Raw genomic sequence first — 20587 nt, forward strand, 5'->3', positions numbered from 1 at the left:
AATCTGTCTGAAGGAAAACAATTCCCAAATCTCAAATTCTATTTATGGGGTTCATAAAGATATTGTACAGAATCTCAGTTTTACTTTTTCATTTATTTATTATAAATTTAATTTTTACTTTATTCAATAAATTTTGTACTGAAAACTTTTAAATTTCACTTTTAACTGCCATCTAAGCAAAGTTTTAAGAATATAAAAAAGTAACAATACATAAAAAAATAAATGCTAGCTGAGTGCTATATTATTTTTACACATAAAACCATGACAATCACAAAGAGAATAACTATGCCTAGGAAGTCTCATAACCGAGTTAGTTATTCATCAATTGGAAAAACATAAAAATCTTGAAACTATTTGGAGAGAAAATTAAAGATATTTATAATATGCATTTTTAAAAGACCTCTCTGTGATATCAGTTTACCAATATTTAAAGGCTAGAAAATGGTGTACTAATCTTTAGCTAATTTTCATGCATAGCACAAATACTTCAAGAACTTCAAGCTGAGTAAATCTGCATAGGCTTTGTTTCAAAAAAAGAAAACCAAAAACCCATCCTTTCCCTACCTAAATAGCAGTAAACCAGAAGGCATTATTAAAAAATAAAAATAAAAATAAATTCAGGAATATATAATATATATACAACAGAAGCTGCAAATAAAATTTAAGGTTCAACTATAAATATTTCCCTTCATTCATCTCATAGCTCACAAGATTTGAAAGCAAGTTCCTTATCTATCCAGGAACTCTTTTTCCTCCTCAATATGAAAATGAGTATCTCATTGGGAAAATGTGAAACTTACACATTAATTCAATAGTAATAACAAAAACAGTTTGGTTCCTTGAAAGGCCAGTTAAGAGTGATACAGACTGGGATAGAAGGGAAATTAAAAAGCCAAGGGGGGAAAAAGGTTGGGAGGATAGAGAGATAAGAGAAAGGAACCAATATAGGGTAAACAAGGACAAAATATAGCAGAATCAATGAAAAGGAGAAGAGGACAGCAAAGGGCAGGAAGTTCTGAGCTAAGTGTATTATTTAACTGCTTTGTTATACATGCTCATTTTAGTTAAAGATTCCAGAGAGGTTAAAAATAAGTGACTTTTCTTTGAAATTCTGATTTAGCTTTTAAACCTTATTTATTCAATAAATTTTATGCTGAAAACAGTTAAAACTTCTATTTATAAAACTTAAGTAGCCTTCATAAAATCTTCTGGATTAGGTCAAGATAATCAAAGTAGTATTGCTTCTTTGGGTTAGACCGGGTCCAGAAGTTTCCCATTCAATGTGTTCCTTGACATAAATATTTAAAATTCTAAATATGTGATTGGTCAAATCCTTATAACACTAACCACATTCCAAAAATAGTTTCCTAAGCCATGATCTTACTGAAGCAAATTCAGTACATAAGACTGTTTTAATTTGTAACTAGGTTTTGCCACTTTGACCTTGGATGCACAAGTTATGAGATCGCCAGCACTGCAAAATTTTAAGAATGAAACAAAACAAAATCTTCCAACTTTTAATTTGATGTTAAATTCAGAAAAAGGGAAGCGAAGGAGAGCTGAAAACACTAGAAAGGGAATAAAAGGCAACTTGACCAAATCGTGACAAAATGGCTTAGAATGGGGAAAATAAAGCAGCAAATTAAGCTGTAATTAGCAGCCCAACAGTTAGTTTCTTTGAAAAAGTACTGATACTCCCTTTTGGGGGAAGTTGTGCTAAGGCAATTAATGCTTAGGCGTGATGATTAAGAACCTTTTAGCTACTTACCAGGACAAAACCACTAACAGAGACAGTAAGATGGTGAGGATAACTACATTTGAGACCTCAAACTGAGTACATAATAAAATTAGTTACTGACACTATCTTTTACATACCATAATCACAGACATAGTCTCCCTTTTATTATATACATACAGCAAGACTCCTTTTAAAGAGCATCTATTAAAGGATTAAATTTGTTAACATTTCCTAGCACCAAATAAATAATAAATACGTACATACCTTATCAACTTATTTTTGGATACCAAATCATGGCACAATTAATGAAAATTTAAGATCAAAATGCTTTCTAAATACTAAATCTGGTATTTTGTAGAGCCAGACATTGAGTCATTAGAAAATAATTCAAAATTTAGTCCCTAATATAAAATTTTAATCCTTAATATTCTCTAGAATATAGTATATTTCATGCAAAGTGAATATTAATGGCATAAACTTCTAAAGGGATTTCTACAAGTTAGTATCCTTTTTATCCAAATACCAAAGTCCATGACTAGCCTTATTTTAAAAAATTGCTTATAAATAGGGAAAACATATCTTACAAGTTCATTTCTGAAAGAAAGCCCTGCTTGCTTTCTCCACGTAGAAGAAACTATTTACCTTTTCACTTGTGGGGAGAGGGGACTGCCAAAGACAATCCCTGGTACAGGTCATGCTTTCCTGCTTAAACTCAAGACGCCCAAAGGTGTGTGCTACCTGAATATTTTACCCTTTTAGTCATGCAAAGACTGAAAGTACAGAAATGTCTCTCCCCTAGTATTTCATCAACCCTATTCAATTTAAAATCCTGGTAAGGATAAATTTCTTCTTCAATTTTATATACCAAGATTGTGGCTTGGTATAAAAAAAATTTAGATGTTCAGGAAAAGTTTCTCTAACAAAGAAAATATTAGGTATTTCCCAGTCACATGTTTGCATGGTATGCAAAAATTAATTTCTGAAACAACTCAATTTTTTATTAACTCCAGCTTTCTTATACTGGGCCACATTTCCTTTTTAAAAACTGAATTATTTACAAATATACATACTTTTAGTGATTTTGTCTGGCACAAGGAAAATACTGTTCAACAAGTCTACTCCCTTAACATTTATTCTTTAAAAAGTGTTTTACTGTACAATTAAAATTAGTATAAAAAACCCAACTCACTGGCAAAGTAGAAAGAAGGGCTTGTCTCCTTGTTGTATGGTAATTTGGGACATGCTGAATTTGGGAAATAGAAAGGTAAATTAGCCTTATGAGATGTGCATTTTCCTAATTTTCTGGAAAGGTTGACATATTTAGTAATTTCTTTCTGTATTCATGCATAATTCATTTTTATTTTACAGAAGATGATGAGCACTTTAAACATTGCTACGGAATTTAAAAAGACAGGACTAAACCAAAGACAACTTTTCTTCTGTATTGGGGTGTCAAGTTCTGCATGTTCACTTGCTTAAATGAAAGGAATAAAATCATTATCTAATAAAAAGACCAACATGGAATTCCACTGAACAACCTTGATATAAATAATGTACCAAAATAAAACAATATTTATCAAGTTTAATTCAAAAGACAACTTTGCAAAACATTATCAATAGAAATATCATTATACTGAAGTATGTTTATTAGGCATCTGGAAGTGGTCCAAAAGTTTAGAAACATAATAATAATATAAACATCATTTCTTTTTATTTCTTCTTGCTACTGTATTTTCCAACTAATCTGCATTAAACTACCAAAAACAAACCACAAAAAGAATTCTGAATCTAACTCTTCCTGATGGTTCTAGTTAGTAGAAAAAGTTTTATCATTACCGTTTCTGAAAGGTGAACCCATCATCATAAAACAGAATTAGATGAATCAGAAGAATAGATGTGAGAGAGACAAAAATTAAAGTAACTTCTTAGGAGGGAGGGGGCAGGGGCCATGATGAAAGTTAGATTAAGGTCAGAGAGAGGAGGTTACGACAAAAGTCCTTTCTAAGAGAGCTATAATGAGTACAAGGTTAACAATAATTTAGAATGTACACATCTCCTACACTAACTATTTAACTGTTCAGTAATCTGTTAGTGTATTTATATTAAATATACCAAAAATTTAAGAACAATCACTGGTATTTCATTTTGCAGTCATTAGCACTCCTCTGTATTTTCAAAGCCTTTTGCTGAGGCCATAACAATTATAGAATGACAAAAAGGTGACATAAAATTATCGCCAACATCTGGGTGCATATATTTCTCTTTGTATAAAAAGTTTTAAAAATCTAGGTAGGATGTGGCTTAAAAATAAACAATTCTTACTCAAAGCACAGAAAAATGGAAAGTAAAAGAATACAAATCCTTCCTTTTAAGACCTCTCATATCTGGTTCCTTTGGGAATATAAAATATACATTTACATTGTTCAAGGGAGATCAGTATAAAATTAGCATTTCTTTGCAACAGTTTTGTCATTGTTTAAAATGACGTACTTAACATTTTGTTTATATTCAGCCTAATTAGGCTTTGCCATTTTTATTTATTTATTTTTGGCGGCTGGAAGGTAAGGGGATCTGAACCCTCGACCTTGGTGTTATCAGCACCACATTCTCCCAAGTGAGCCATCAGCCAGCCCATAATTAGGATTTGAAAGACCTAAAATAACTCCAATAAATTACTGAAGATTTAATGAAGAATCTGCATTAGCAGATTAAATTACGGTTTATGATAACAAAGGACAAAATAATCCATTTCCTAATTTTCTTTTTAGGGTCTACAGAAACCCTAAAAAGAGAACGCTGATTAACCAGCAACAATCATACCAAATCCACAGCTTTGCCCCTAGCCTGCCTCCATCAACAGACACCAATTGAATACAACCTGTGTAAATTGCAGAGTAGTTCAGATTTAGTTGAGCAACTTCCTACTAGCATGAAAGAACTGGCTTTGATGACTAGTTCATTCCCAATTTCACCGGACATTAGGTTTAGTGTTTGTTTTGTTTGCAATATTTCCGATTTGCCCACACTTGAATGGACTTTGGGGTTCAAGGCCAACTGCTTTTCAAATGGAAATATTCTAGAAGGGTAGGTATAAAAACCATTAATGCCTCACATACAGTATTTACTGTACAGGCTGTTTCAAACCAATGAACATCCATACAAAAGATGAAACCAGATGCTGGCAGTGAGTGAACACACTGAGGAGAAAGATTCTGCACAACATCACAGTATTACTACAAAGTCTCAAAAGCATGGGTACACAAATAGCTATTCTCTAAAAGCAATGGAAATTTTAGCTCGAAAGTTTCAGATCCTATTCCAAGGGGAGTATGCCAGAAAATGGGAGGAAAGAAATGTTTTTTCCATTTGTTAAATCATGATGTATTCACCAAAAATGTATAAACAATCATAACGAACTTTTCACCTAAGCCTTTAGCAAACTGGTAAATTGTTGAAATGTATACAAGTTGCATAAAAGCCAGTGTGATGAAACAATGGGGCCTTTTCATACATACCCTAGTTCTGGTTAAAACTAAAGACAGGAAGAATTAAAAACAAAAACAAAAAAAAACCACTAAAAGAAAACGAAAAAAAACCCAGAAGATAAAACTAAAGACAAGCCAAATGACAGGAGACCATAATCAAAATCATACACCAAACCAGTCTGTCAGTATATTCAATTAAATTATGTATGGATTCTTGAAAAAAATGTTTTCCAAAATGTATAAATTACACCATTTTTTATTTAAATGCATACTCCATAATAAAAAGTTTTAAGTGATAATGTAGAAAATTAAGACCTGACTTAAGTATTTTATTAAAATCAACGCTTTTAATTGTGTACAATTCCTACCATCAGTGAAGCTTTGTGATAGGAACAACTCTTCAGGAAAAAAGCATAAGTGGTGTGTTACAGGTGACAGGAAGGATGATTGTTGCTGCCTGAGTCCTACTGTTATTAAGCTACATACTGTTGAAACTGTTACTTATTTTTAAAAGGAGGAAATAGAAGGTATGAAAAGCAGTAACAGCTCAAAAAGAGAGTTTGCCAGAAATCTGTAAATTCTTAAAGAACTCAACTTTGCCTATGCATCTTTATTCAAGATATCTAAAGTTAAAAAAAAAAATGAAAATCTTTACATTCTTAGTCATTCAAAAAGTGTAAAGACATTTAAAAAATGAAATGTCCATGCAGCTGCATGTAACTGTAATTTCATTCTAATAGCAGTACACTTTTTAATTGTATGAATGAACCTAAATTAATCCCCTACTCCAAAAACATTGAAATGCCAGTGGGAAAAGCTAAATGACAACACAGAAGTTCTCAAAAATGTTCTGAACAAAACTGACATCTCAATGAAACTGGTTCTGTTAAAGGTGTATTTTGAAAAACATAATACAAAGCAATCCATTAATTCTATAAGGTATACAAGCAGAAATTTTATTTTAAATTCTCGACACTGAAATATGTATTATTTTAGTACTTTGGATAGCTAAGTTGACCTACAAAACTAAGATGGTTGTTTTTTCACTTATTACTTTTATACATAAGTACTGTTTAATTTTATGTAAAATACTTATTTTCATTTTACCATTGTTTATATTGATTATATTTATGTGTGCATCATGTGTAAAACAGATCTAAATATAGCACAATTATGACCATGATGCAGAAACATACTATCATTATAGCAAATAGCAATAAAAATATACAATGTCACTGACCCCCAGAACGTTTTCATGCTGGAGAGTGTTTTTATGTTTTTATTATGGTAAATTTATCTTATATGACTTAGGTAGGCTATACCAACTGATAATACTGATGAGGAAGAGAAGAAAGGTACCTTTCTCCACAAACGATGCTTTGCTGTTATATACATCACAATATTTTAGTTAAAGTAGGAGAGACATATGAAGACACAGAAATTCCAGGTACAGAAGTAGAAATTATTTGCTAAGACTTACAAAGCAGGTCAAGGGTAGAAATGGGTTCATCTTTTCTTTTAGATTCTTGACCCTCAATGTCATAAAAGGCCGGGTTATTCTTAAACAGAGTATCTTTTCAGAGCTTTAAAACACATTAAGAATAGTCACACACTGAAAAAGACAAACAAAGTGCTTCCTACCATACATGGCATGCGTCTGTTCATGAGCCCCGTACTGAGTTGCTGAAGAGGATACTAAACCAGGCTGGGCATGAGTTGGTGGTGCCATCATTCTAGCATTACCCTGTATCACAGGACTATACACATGAGGATGCTGTGTTCAAACAAAAAATAAAGAAAAAACATTAAAATACCAAATAGAGCCAAGCAGGCTTTAGTTAGATTTTTAATTCTATGTTTCCAGAAACAACTAAAAATTTTAAAACCTATCTTGGCTGCATCTTTGGAAACTCTTACACTGATCAGTAACCTTTGAATACACATACTAAAAAGGCCCCCTCCCAAGTCCTTAGCTATCTACCTCACCATTACACAAAGCAAAAGAAAATAAAGGAAAATCCCTTTATCATATTAAAAGTTTTTAAAATGGAACAAGAATTAAGAGTTAGGCTATATCAGCCTTACCTGAGACTGATAATGTGGCACATGCTGAACAAGTGGCTGATTTGGAAACTGCTGAGGACTATAGGCAACATATTGTGCGGAGTAAGCTGGTGGGGTGGCTACAATCGGAGGGCCTGCTGCTGAGGCTGGATGCATCATGGTACTCTGATGATGCTGGTCTTGCCGCTGTTGGGGCATATTTGGTACTGCAGAAAAAAAGATGGCTTATTATCAGAAAACAGTATCTTCTCAGCATAATGTATATGTTAACATCATACATACATTAACATGGCCTATAAGTCTCTGTCATCTCATACCACTACCACCACCACTTCAGCCACTCTGGGCTTTTTTCCTATCACATATGCTATTCTTCAGCCTCAACACCAGCCCCCAACTCCTAGCTGGGGTAATTTTGATTAATCCTTAAGTGTCAGCTTGAAAGCAACTTCCTCAAAGAGACCCCCTACAATAACCCTCAAACTTGATCAAGTTCCTGTAATAGAATCTCACAGCACTATGAAACGACTTTTCCTTCACACCACTTCTCAGATAATCCCTGTTTGTTCACTTTTTATCTCTACCACAAGACATACAGAGGGTGGCTACACCTATACCTGTTGACATACCAAATTATGCCATTTGCTAGAACAGGGCACTGGGTTCATTTACAGAAAAACAAAAGCATGACAAAGCAGCTAAAATAGACTCAACGCTAATCTTATGTCCATCTGCCTTAACTTCCTACTACTGGATCCTTATACAACTTCTCCCTCTTTCTCAAACCCAGCACCACATAGCATATAGCAGGTTTCTAAATAATAGCTCCTTTTAAAAGTTACTTTATGTCTTATATTATTCCACATAGATTTCTGTAAGGTCCTCTCCCTGTTAAAGCTCTAGTTAAGAACTCAGCCCAACTGTCATCTCTCTTGTGAGGTCTTTCCCAATCCTCCCAGCAGAGCTAGCTACACCCTCTGTACCTTTTCTTCTCATGTCTATAACAGTATCTACTGTTGTTTGTGATCTGTATCTGGTGTGCCATTACCCAAGCCACATGAGAGGAGGATTGTGTGACCACTACTTACAACAAGGTAGGAAGCACAAAGAACATATAACTTACTGTGTTCATAAAATAGTCCGAACTGATTATATAAGTAACTGCAAATTTCCTGATAGAATTTGGTATTTCTTTTAAATATTTTAAAAAATTTGGCTAACCATTTAATGACTGTTGCTGAAATTCAGGAGAGCTGATTACCTACTATTTTATCTATTTAGAAGAGCAAAATTGAAAACAGAATAAAGCAATATAGCAAAATATTTTTCTGATTTTAATCTTGAGAGCCCACATATTAAGAAAATACCTCCTTCTGGTAGAGAGAAAAAGCTACCCCAAACTCAAAAAGCACTTTTATCAAATGAAATCTTGTCTAATTAAGCTCACTAACTGAGCTTAACCTACTCATTATCACTACTTTTGTTACTTGATTATTACCTTTACATATGTGGGGAAAAAAAATTAAAAACAAAGAGTCTATAATCTTTAAATTTAAAAAACTCTAATTACTTGGTTATGGTGTTTTGTTTTGTTTTGTTTTTTCTAAACTGAATCTACCTTAATCTTAACTACAGTTTAGACAGACCACACTTTAGCTATTTCCTATGTCAAGTCTTCTCAACTGGGAGTAACAATGCCTTTCAGGAGACATTTGGAAATGTTGAGTCATATTTGGTTGTCACAATTAAGAGAAGGGAGATGTTACTACTAGGATCTAATAGGAGGATCCTGGAGACAAGGGATGCTGTTAAATATCCTACAGTTCACATCATTCCCCCCCATATAAAAGAATATCAGTTCCAAATATAAACGGTGCCAAGGCTAAGAAATTCTGCTTTGTTAATTGTCCTTGAAAATATTTTCAAACACAACTCAACCTTTCTCACAGGCTGCAGAAAAGGTAACTCTGCAGTATGTAGCAAGAGGAAAAAGAGATGGTTTTGTGCAAAGGCCCTACTACCATGCAGGAAAGATAAGCCTTATATAATCCATGGCTCCATTTCAGAACGAAGCCCCTGACTCTGCCTATTGAAAAACATTAAAAATACCTTTATCCAACACCTCAAATGAGTAGAATTTAATAAAGTAGCAGGATATAAAATAAGCATAATAGCAGTAAAAGCCCTCATATACGGTACTTCATAAGTACTTATTTCATTAAGTAACTATGTAGACGGTGCAATGAAAGAAAAGAGTCTTGTTTTCATTAACAATAAAAAAGAACATACCTGAGGTATAAACTGAGGAAGCACATAAAACCTTAAGAAGAAGAAACTTTATAATTTGTTCTTGGATAGGAGACTCAAAATCATGAAGATATCAATTCTCCTCTAAATTAATTTATAAATCCAAAGTGATTGTAATAGAAATATCAACTGGCAAATCAAATGTTAAAATCCATGAGTTGATATTGATACCAAAAACAAAAAACAACAAAAAATACCTCATTGGTCACCTCTTGAGAATAATAGGAAACCAACTAGTTGTTTTGAAGACTGCCTTAAAAAGGGAAATGATAAGCATTTTAGTTGCTTTTCCTGCACTAGTTGTACCTCAAGGAAACCAAACGGTTTGATGAGGTAAAGTTTTTCTTTACAGAAATAGTCCAGCAAATAACTGAAGAAGGGGTAAAAGAAAGAGAATGTCACCATTTTGTAACCCCTAATAAAATAATGGATCTAGGGCTAGACAATGAACATAAATGGCTGCTAAAACAAACAAGAAAGAGATTATGGGAAATGTTACCCTGGATATATAAAACATCACTGGTTACTCCTACTATCACAAAAAAAAGAAAGATGACAAGACATTATACGACTCCTAATGAAAGTACACACATCACCCATAAAACACTCCAGATTTTTTTTAAAAATCCAACCCAATTTTATCAAGGATCCATTATCTATTATCAGTTTACAAGGATTACAGGGTATAGAGGTATAGATGGCCACTTTATCCATTGCGCCACTGGCCCCGTTAGATGGCCACTTTAAACAGCACCACAGCAATCAGCGAAATTCAGATGGTGAGAAACAATACAGGACAAACAAGCTGGATTCAAATAAGATGTGAAGGGGAAAAAACTGAACGAAAAACTATTATTAAAACTATGATTTAAGGGCCGGCCTGGCCTGTGGCTCACTTGGGAGTATGTGGTGCTGATAACACCAAGGCCATGGGTTCGGATCCCTATGTAGGGATGGCCAGTTAGTTCACTTGGAAAGTGTGGTGCTGACAACACCAAGTCAAGGGTTAAGATTCCCTTACTGGTCATCTTTTAAAAAAAAATTTTTTTAAATAAATAAAATAAAATAAACCCCAAAACTATGATTTAAAAAAAACAGTATACAACTCTTAAAGATATACATTGAAGTACTGATGGATAAAATCATATGATGTCTAGGATTTTCTTCAAAGTAATCCAGTGGACAAAGGACGTTAAGAGACAGAGGGTTTGAATAAACATGACTGCCCATGAGTCGCTAATGTTTTAAGTTTTCATAACAAAAAGTTAATACAACAAAAAACAATTAAAAAAGAAATGACTTCAACATGACAAACAAATCTAACTTGTAAACCTCATTTGGACCCTAATTGGAACACAATAATTGTAAAAAATGTATTTTAAAGAAAAAGAAATTTGAAGCTATTAAGGAACTATTGTTCTTTTTAGATGTGATAATAGTATTGTAGGTTTGTTTTCTTTTTTTTAAAGACTCCTTATCTTTTAGAATTACAAAGTGAAATATTTACAGATGAAATGATATACCTGGGATATGCTTCAAAATAAAATCTGAGGAGGGGAACTATACAAGTAACAAAATCGGTCATGACTTTGTAATTGTTAAAGCTGGGTGACTAGTACTTTCCTATGACTGTACTATTCTAACTGCTTATTTGTATATGTTTGAAATTTTCAATAATAAAGCTTTTGAAAGCCAACTGATTTTTTAAACAGTCAAGCTAATTATAAAGTTCATATGAAAAAATAAACACGGAAGAAAAGTCAAGAAAACCCAGGGGGGAAATCACTGTTGGGAGTGGGTGAATGGCAAGGTGGTCCCATATTAATGGGACAGATTAATGGAATGGAAAAGTCCAGAAATAAAGTCAACTGCACTTAGACACTTTATATATGATAAAATGGCATTTCACATCAATTTATTCTCTGACCATAATAGAATTAAATTAAAACTAAAAAACAAATACATCTGGAAATACTAAAATATTTAGAAAATAAAAACATATTTCTAAATAACCCATTGGTCAAAGAAAAAATCATAAGAAAATATTCTGAACGGAATAAAAATGAAAGTACAACATATCAAGTTTATGGAATGCAGCTAAAGCAATGATTAGAACTTTAAACATTAAATACTTCTATTAGAAAAGTTTTAAAACCTGTGATCTAAGCAGCCACCTTAAGAAAAAAATCCCAAGAAAGGAAAGGAAAGGAAAGGAAATGATAAAGAACAAAAGTCACTGAAGTAGAAAATGGAAAACTATACAGAAAAATCAATGAGACTAGAATCTGGCCGTTAAGAAGATCGATTATTAGTAAATCTCTACAAAAGACTGATCAAGAAAAAAGGGGGGAGAACACAAATTAACAATACTGGAATTGGAATACAGAATATCAGTACAGAGCTCACAGACACTAAAAAGATAAGGGAATATTATGGGCAATTTTATGCCACTAAATTTGACCAGTTAGATGAAATGAACAGCATTAACTTGATAACAAAACTATATGAAGAAATTCTGAGCAAAAAAAACCCCTACAGACCAATACCCTCCATGAACACAGATTTTTTAAAAAATTTTATCTATCTATTTATTTATTTATTTTTAAAGATGACTGGTAAGGGGATCTTAATCCTTGACTTGGTGTTGTCAGCACCACACTCTCCCAAGTGAGCTAACTGGCCATCCCTATATAGGGATCCGAACCCATGGCCTTGGTGTTATCAGCCTCACACTCTCCCAAGTGAGCCTCAGGCCAGCCCAAACACAGATTTTTTAAAAGTATTCTTAATAAAATATTACCAAGTCGAATTCAGGAATATATAAAAAGGATAATACACCATGACTAAGTATGCTCCCAGGAAAGTAAGGCTGGTTCAGCATTCAACAACCAATCAACACAATCCTTCAAAATAACAGAAAAAAGCAGAAAAACCATATGATCATCTTGAGAGATTCTGACAAAATTCAACAGCTATTCATGGTGTAAAAAAAAAAAGAAAAGAAAAGAAAAGAAAAATCTCTTCAAATTAGGAATTGAAGCAACATCTAACACAGTGCTTAACAATGAAAGACAATGTTTCACTCCTAACAACAGGAACATGGTAAGATCTCATCGCACTTCTACTCAGTAATGTACTAGAAGATCTAGGTAGTATAACAAGGCAAGAAAAAGACAGACACAGTGAGTGACTGGATCATAATTGTATACATAGAAAATTCTAAGTCTAAAAAAGGTTACTAGAAATAATAAGTGGGTTTAGCAACATGGCAGTATACAAGATCAGTATTAAAAAATCAAGTGCACCTCTATGTGCTGGTAAACAAACGTAAAATATTTTTAAAGTATCATTCACAATAACATAAAAATATGAAATATTAAGAGATAAATTTTTAAAAATATGCACAAAATTGATACAATGGAAACCACAAAACACTGGTGAACTCAAAGACTTAAATAAATAAAGAGATATACCCATTTATATCATAAAGGAGAGGGAGATATCATGTAATCAATGAAGATTCCATATTGTTAAGATATTCCCCCCAGAACTCATCTACAGATTCAATGCACGATCTCCAGCTGATTCTAAAATTTATCTGGAAATGCAAAGAAACTAGAATAGCCAAAACAATTTTGACAAAGAATAAAGCTGGGGGACTTATATGAACTGACTTTAAGATTTATGATAGAATAAAAGTAATCAGGAAAGTGAGTATTGGAGTAACTATAGATACAAAGATCAACACAACAAAACAGTTCACAGATATAACACAGATATGAGGGTACTACAAAAGTTTATGGAAAAATTCGTATTATCTTTTAATTCTACTTTTCCACAAACTTTCTGAAGTATCCTTGTATATGGTCAACTGGATTCTCTAAAGATGCCAAAATTACTTAATGAGAAAAACAGAGGCTGGGCTGGAAAACTTTGACATATATAATACATGAAGGAAAAATGTATCTCAAACTTTACTTCATGACTTCATACAAAAATTAACTTGAGGGCTGGTTGGTTAGCTCAGTTGGTTAGAGTGTGGTGCTGATAACACCAAGGTCCAGGGTTGAAGCCCCGTACCGGCCAGCCACAGGAAAAAAAGAAAAAAAACTTGAAATAGATCATACACTTAATCATAAAAGCTAAAACTATTAAGCTTTTAGAAGAAAACAAAAATATTCATAACCTGGGGTAGGAAAAGACTTCTTAGCTACTATACAAAAAAAAGCATGAATCTTCAGAGAAAAACTTGATAAATGGGATTTCATCAAAATTAAACCAGTTTTTTTGAACAACCAATCTTGTTAAGAGCAAGCCACAGACCAGGAGAAAATATTTATAATATCTATATCCAATAAAACACTTGTAACCAGAATATATAAATAACTGTTATAATTCATAGTAAGAAAACCAACCTGATTTTTAAAATGATAAAAGCTACCGGCCAGCAGAGAAAAAAAAAAGGAAAAGGTTTGAACAATTTACAGGGGGGAGGGGAGATAACAAATAGCCAAAAACACATAAGAAGATGCTCACAATCCAGTCATCATCAGGGAAACACATATTACAATCACAATGAGGTATCGTAACATGCCCATTAAGTGGGCTAAAATAAAAAAGATGGACAACACCAAGTGCTGACAAGAATGTGGAGCACCCAAAACTTTCATACATAGCTGATCAGGTAGAATTCAAAATAATACAATCACTTTGAAAAACAATTTGCCAGTTTCTTATTAATTGAAACACACATTTACCATATATCAGCAATTCCAATTCTAGGTATTTAACTAAGAGAAATGAACACACAAACACTTGAACATAAATGCTCATAGCAGCTTTAATCATAATAGCCAAAAACTGGCTATAACTCAAATGCCCATCAACTGGTAATGGGTAAATTAATTGCATAATCATAAAAATGGAATGCTCCTCAGCAATAAAAAGGAACAGAGGTCATAACATGAAATAATCTCAGATTACTTTGCTATTTCAGCCAGACCCAAAAAAATACATACTGTATGATTCCATTTATTAAAAAAAAAATCTAGAAAAGACAAATCTAATCTACAGTAAGAGAAAGAAAATCAGCAGTTACCTGGAGCTAGTGATAGCGAAGTACAGTTTGACAGAGAAGGGGCACAAGGCACAATGTTTTGTATCTTGATCAATGAGGTAATTATTTACATGAGTAAATACATGTGTTGAAGCTCATCAAAATGTAAACACAGAGTAGCGTATTTTATTGTTGTAAATTACAGAATAATAAAACGTTAAAATTTTTGGATAGCCATTTAAAACAAGGTAAGTTGGATTCATACTTTACACTGTACATAAGATAATTTCTGAACAGTTCAGAGATTTAAATTTTTAGAAAGGAAATTATATGAATCCTAGAAGTAAAAGACAAATGAATTCTTTTACTACATGAGAGCAGGGAAAATCTTAAAATCCAAAGGCAGAACTGAGGAGAAAAAAAAAGGGAAGATGCTCAGAAACGATAAAGCTTCTTAAAACAAACAAATAAGACCAACAGGAGAAAATCTTTGCAAGCTCAGAACATGCACATACAGGAAACAAAAAAAACAACTATATAAGAAAAAAAGATAAAATGTATTCCAAAATTTAAAACTTCTGCTCTTTCAAAGACACAAATGAATATTGCTACAAGATTGTGAGAACACAGAATGAAAGACGTATCTAACAAAGGGCTTGTATCCATCCATATTTATAATTCAGTAAGAAAACAAACAACCTAATAATAAAAGAAATGAGGAAAATCTTTGTATACTGATACACAGTAATTTTAGGACAGATGACATTTAAAAAACAAACAGACAGGACATGCAGTATGTTTTCTTTTGTGCGTGATGGAAGAAAAATAAAAATAAATGTCAACAAGGGCTTGCTGGGTTGATCCTGCCAGTTTAAAAAAAAAAAAAAAGGTCAACAAGAGTACCTAGATAACTTAATGAGGAAAGAACAGTCTTTTCAACAAACAGTCCTGGAACAATGGATATCCACATGCAAGAGAATAAATATGGACCACTACACCTTCATATCACACACAAAAATTAACTCAAAACAGATCACAAATGTTAAAAGCTAAACTATAAAACTCTTAGAAGACATTATAGGAGTAAATCTTTGTGACCTTGAATTATGCAATGTTGCTTAGATATGACATCAAAAGCACCAGCAACAAAAGAAAAAAACAGGTAAACTGAACTTCAAAATTAAAAACTTTTGTGCTGCAAAGGGAACCATTAAGTAAGTAATAAAAAGACAATATATAAAATGGAAGAAAATATTTGTAAATCATGTATCTGATAGAAGATCTGTATGCAGAATATATAAAGAACTCTTATGGGCTGAGCCCGTGGCGCACGCTAGCAGCGCAGCGATGCTCCCGCCACAGGTTCGGATCGGTCACGGGAAAAAAAAAAAAAAAAAAAGAACTCTTACAACTCAGTATTAAAAAACAACCTTGGGGGCTAACCCGGTGGCTCACTCGGGAGCGCAGCGGCGCTGGGAGCGCTGAGGCCGTGGGTTCGGATCCTATATAGGGATGGCCGGTGTGCTCACTGGCTGGGCACCGTGCGGGCAACACCAAGCCAAGGGTTGCGATCCCCTTACCGGTCACAAACAAAACAAAACAAAACAAAACAAAACAAAACAAAAGACAACCTTGGTTAGAGCATGATGCTGATAATACCAAGATCCAGGGTTTGATCCCTGTACTGGCCAGCAAAAAAAGAAAAGGAAAAAAAAAAAAAAAAAAAGACAAATAACCAAATTAAAAACTAGGTCAAGAAACTGAAAGACATTTCTCCAAAGAAGATATACAAATGGCCAATAAGCACATGAAAAGATGTTCAACATAATTAGTCATTAGGGAAATGCAAATCAAAACCACAATCAGATACCACTTCATAACGACTAGTATGGACATAACCAAAAACAGAGACAATATTAAGTGTTTGTGAGGATGTGGAGAAATTGGAACCCTCGTACATTACTGGTAGAAATACAAAATTGTGCAGCTGCTGTCCAAGAGAGATGAAAATATAAGTCCACATGAAAAATGAAATGTCCACAGCAACATTACTCACAGCCAAAAAGTGGAAAAAACCCAAATGTCCATCAACTGACACTAGATAAATAATTGTGGTATATTCATACAATAGAATATTATTTGGCCATAAAAACAATGAAGTACTGACACATGGTACAACATAGATGAACCTTGAAAACACACTAAGTGAAAGAAGCCAGTAACAAAAGGCTACATACAGTATGACTCCTTTAATATGAAATATCCAAAATAGGCAAATCTATAAAGAAAGTGTGCCTCGGTTGTATGTGGGGTGGTGGTGGGGGGGTGGGAGGAGGAGATGGGAGTGAAGGGGGATAACCCTTAAAGGATACAGGGTTTCTTTTTTCCGGTGATAGTAAAACTCTAAAAATTGATTGTGGTTATAGCTACATAACTCTGGGAATATTCTAAAAACCACTGAACTGTACATACACTTTAAATGGGTGAATTTCATTTCATGGTGTGAATTACCTCTAAATAAAACTCTTTTTTAAAAAACAAACGTGTATATTTGCACAAATAAACATTGTAAGGATAAATAAAAGTAATTTTAAATGATCACCTACTGATCATGTAAGTGATAAGGGAAGTGGAAGAGCCTGGGTTAGAAATAAAACTTGTCTGAATACAACTCTTTATGTAATTTTCACTTTGAAAACATGTATTTTGCAGATAAAAAAGCTATCCCTAAATATGAAAAACAAACTCAATCAGATTAACCTACCTATTTATCAAGCTGTGGACATAACCACTTAGTGACTTAGAAGACAGTATTTTGGAAGTAACAAGGGTACCAACTCCTGACTCTGAAAACTGGCACTAATAATTCTTAATGAAATAGATAGTAAGGAAAAGTAATACTCCAAAGAAATCTTAAATTTTATTCTGTAGTGAAATAATTATACAACAAATATTTTGAAAATGTTTTATGCATGTTGTAGGAAAACATAAATGAGCCAACCACTAAGAGGGTCCCCAGTCACCAACTCCTGGTCTTCAGTCTCCTCCCACACTGCACCAGGGTTGCTTTGTGTGACCAACAGCATACAGCAGAACTGATGACATGTCACTTCCAAGATTAGGGTGTAAAACACACTGCAGTTTTTGTTTAGGGCTGTTTCTCTCTGAATACTCATTTTGGGAGAAACCAGCTGCCAGGTCATGACCAGTGGTATGGAGAAAACCATGGGTTAAGGAGCCTAAAGAAGCTTCCTGCCAACAGCTTTGAATTTGGATACAGATCTTCCAGCCTCAGTTAACCCTTCAGATAACTGCAGTCCTAGTTCATATCTTATCTGCAACTTCATAAGAGACCCCAAGGCAGAACCACCCAGATAAGCTGCTCTTAGATTCCTGAAACTGAGAAATAATAAATATTCGTTGTTTAGAGAGCTAAGCTTTGTGATAATTAGTTATACGACAGAGAATACAGTTACTAGTTTTAGTTACCAAAATTTCATTTTAAGAGAATAAAAGATACAAGCATAAAGTCATAGTAAAAATCTTGCAATGTTAACCCGAATGGGAAATAATCAATACCAATTTCTGAATTTTTAAAAAAGTGGTATTTCCTAGTTTTGTTCACAAAAAAAGACCTAAAAGCAATAACTTAATAGCAATGAACACATCCAATGACCAGATAATGGTTTCTAAATACTATTTCCCAGCTAAAGGAATCAGGTTCCCTGGAGGATAACTCACTCACAACTCGAGCTTAAAAAAAAAAAAAAAAAAAAAAAAAGATTCACCTGAAACATCTATTTGTAGCAGAAAGTAAGGAAGCTATCAAAGATAAACAGGTAGTAGTATCAAAAGAACAAAGCCATTTGAAGGGATTCCCACTAATCAAAGATGGGACAATGGGAGTAACAACAAAAAATAACTGACACAATGAATATATAAAAATCCTTGCATTCATAACATGTTAAAAAACAAGAAGAATAAATAAGAATAGAAAGGGAGAGAGTTACATCCTTTAAAAAAAAAAAAAAAAAAGACCTTGCTGGGCACTACTGAAAGTAACAAGGGTACCAACTCCCTACTCTGAATATTGGAAAGAATTAAGCATTTATCCTGCCTTTCCTGTACAAACTATTTCAGGAAAACCAAATAGTCCTAGTTGAAAAGAACAGTTCTTTCAACAGAATGATTGTAGCTAATAAATGGAGAAGAAATGCTAGGAATTCAGAAATCACTATTTTCAAACCCCCAATTGCAGTGATTTTCAAAGTTTGGTCCTGGACCAGCAGCATTACCTGGGAATTGGTTTTATAAATCACACTGGAAATGTAAATGCTCAGGCTATGTCCCCAACCTACTGAATCAGAAACTCTAGGGATAGGATCAAGCAGTCTGTGTTTTTAACAAGCTCTCCCAAAGTGATTCTAACGCACACTAATGGAAAAATGATGTTAAGTATTAATCGATAATGAATTAGATGAAAGATTAACAGAAAACTTAAAAACGGGGTGGAGTTGGGGATGGGAAATTGGGCTATCACCACCTGAGTCCTAATCAATCTTAGGGTAACTAAAAGTAGGACCCGGTATTGTGTGTCTCCTGCCATAATACAAAAAGAATGCACATAACCATTTAGTATTTCTTCTCCTCCCCTCCACCAAGTTGCACATGAATGTAACCAATGATATCACAAAAAGAAAACAGACAAATCTATAATGTGGGACATATTTACATAACAATTGATTTCTGCCACAAAGCAACGGGGGGGGGGGGGGGGGGGGGGGGGGGCGGGGGCAGGGAAACTACAAAGAGATAAGATAAATGTAATAATGTGTACATCTTGTTCTGATCCATTTTCAAAACAAACCAACTGCAAAAATATATTCTCAACTCAACCAGGATAATTTGATTGTGTGTGGTTACCAAGGAATTACTATTTATTTTATAAAATATGATAAAAGCATTCTGGCTACCTAAGAAAAACTCATATTTTTAAAAAGATACTAAGCATGTAGGAAATAAAATGATGCCTGGGATTTGTTTTAAATACTTCAGCAAAGAAAAAAACTATATATGAAGTAAATATGGCAAAATCTTGACCATCGTAGAATATGAACGATGGAAAAAGCAAATACCTAATCACTTCCCATCTTCTTAGCACAGCACATGCTCAACAGCTGAAATTTGACAGTGTGCCTGTTCTCATTAGAAATGCCTCTGTAAAATTGGCTGAAATATACTCAAGAGTGTATATTTTCTACCTGTCTATCAAAATTACAGTGCCTCCTGAAGTTAGAATGCATCTCTCACATCAGAAAGCTATGTCATGCTTGCTCTTACCATAATAATCATTTATATTAATATAAAAATATTCCCACTGCATCATTTTAAGTAATCGTTAGAAACAGCAACACTAATGCAATAAAATGGCATTAAAAACCCTTTTCTTCCCTAAATTTTTTCAGGCCCTCACAATAAAATTAATCCCTACAACTAGATTATCTAAGGTGGAGTTCTTTCAACAGGTTCAAGTGTTGTAAGGCCAAAAAAAGAAACACCATACATATCAAAAAAGAGTAAGAGTTTTAGTTAATATCCACAAAATCACTATTACTTCAAATACCGAGAAAATATTAATTTAAGAAGTGAATTTTTTATGTAAGAAGAATAATTACTGGGTATTGGAAATGTCTTTTCTATATAAATCCTTCTACTTTTATTATTTCTCTATAAAATGATAGCAATTAATCTCTCTAAATTAACTGGATGAGAAAAAAGAATCCTTTAGCATTTTTCAAAATTAAAAGATTTCCTTTTAAAATAAGTATATATATATTTTTATGTGAAGGCTCTTTAACAACACAAGCATAGGCTATTATACAGCTCCCTCTCTCTCTCTCTCTCTCTCTCTCTTTTTTTTTTTTTGCTGCTGGCCAG

The 20587-nt window shown here is 33.4% G+C and overlaps 1 protein-coding gene across 7 annotated transcripts in view; it reads right to left on the reverse strand.

Moving 5' to 3' along the window:
* Positions 1–20587, reverse strand: part of ATXN2 (ataxin 2) — a 111031-nt gene that overhangs the window by 7010 nt on the left and 83434 nt on the right. For 5 of the 7 annotated variants that reach the window (XM_063086741.1, XM_063086746.1, XM_063086745.1 and 2 more), the window contains 3 exons: positions 7309–7493; positions 6865–6997; positions 2928–2981 (listed from right to left, as the gene is read on the reverse strand). In XM_063086741.1, the coding sequence (XP_062942811.1) occupies positions 2928–2981; positions 6865–6997; positions 7309–7493 (372 nt within the window). The remainder of the gene's footprint in view (positions 1–2927; positions 2982–6864; positions 6998–7308; positions 7494–20587) is intronic. The other 2 variants (XM_063086744.1, XM_063086742.1) reach the window with 1 other exon arrangement.

Source organism: Cynocephalus volans, chromosome 2 (genome assembly GCF_027409185.1).
Source record: "Cynocephalus volans isolate mCynVol1 chromosome 2, mCynVol1.pri, whole genome shotgun sequence".
In the NCBI taxonomy this organism is placed as follows: Eukaryota; Metazoa; Chordata; class Mammalia; order Dermoptera; family Cynocephalidae; genus Cynocephalus; species Cynocephalus volans.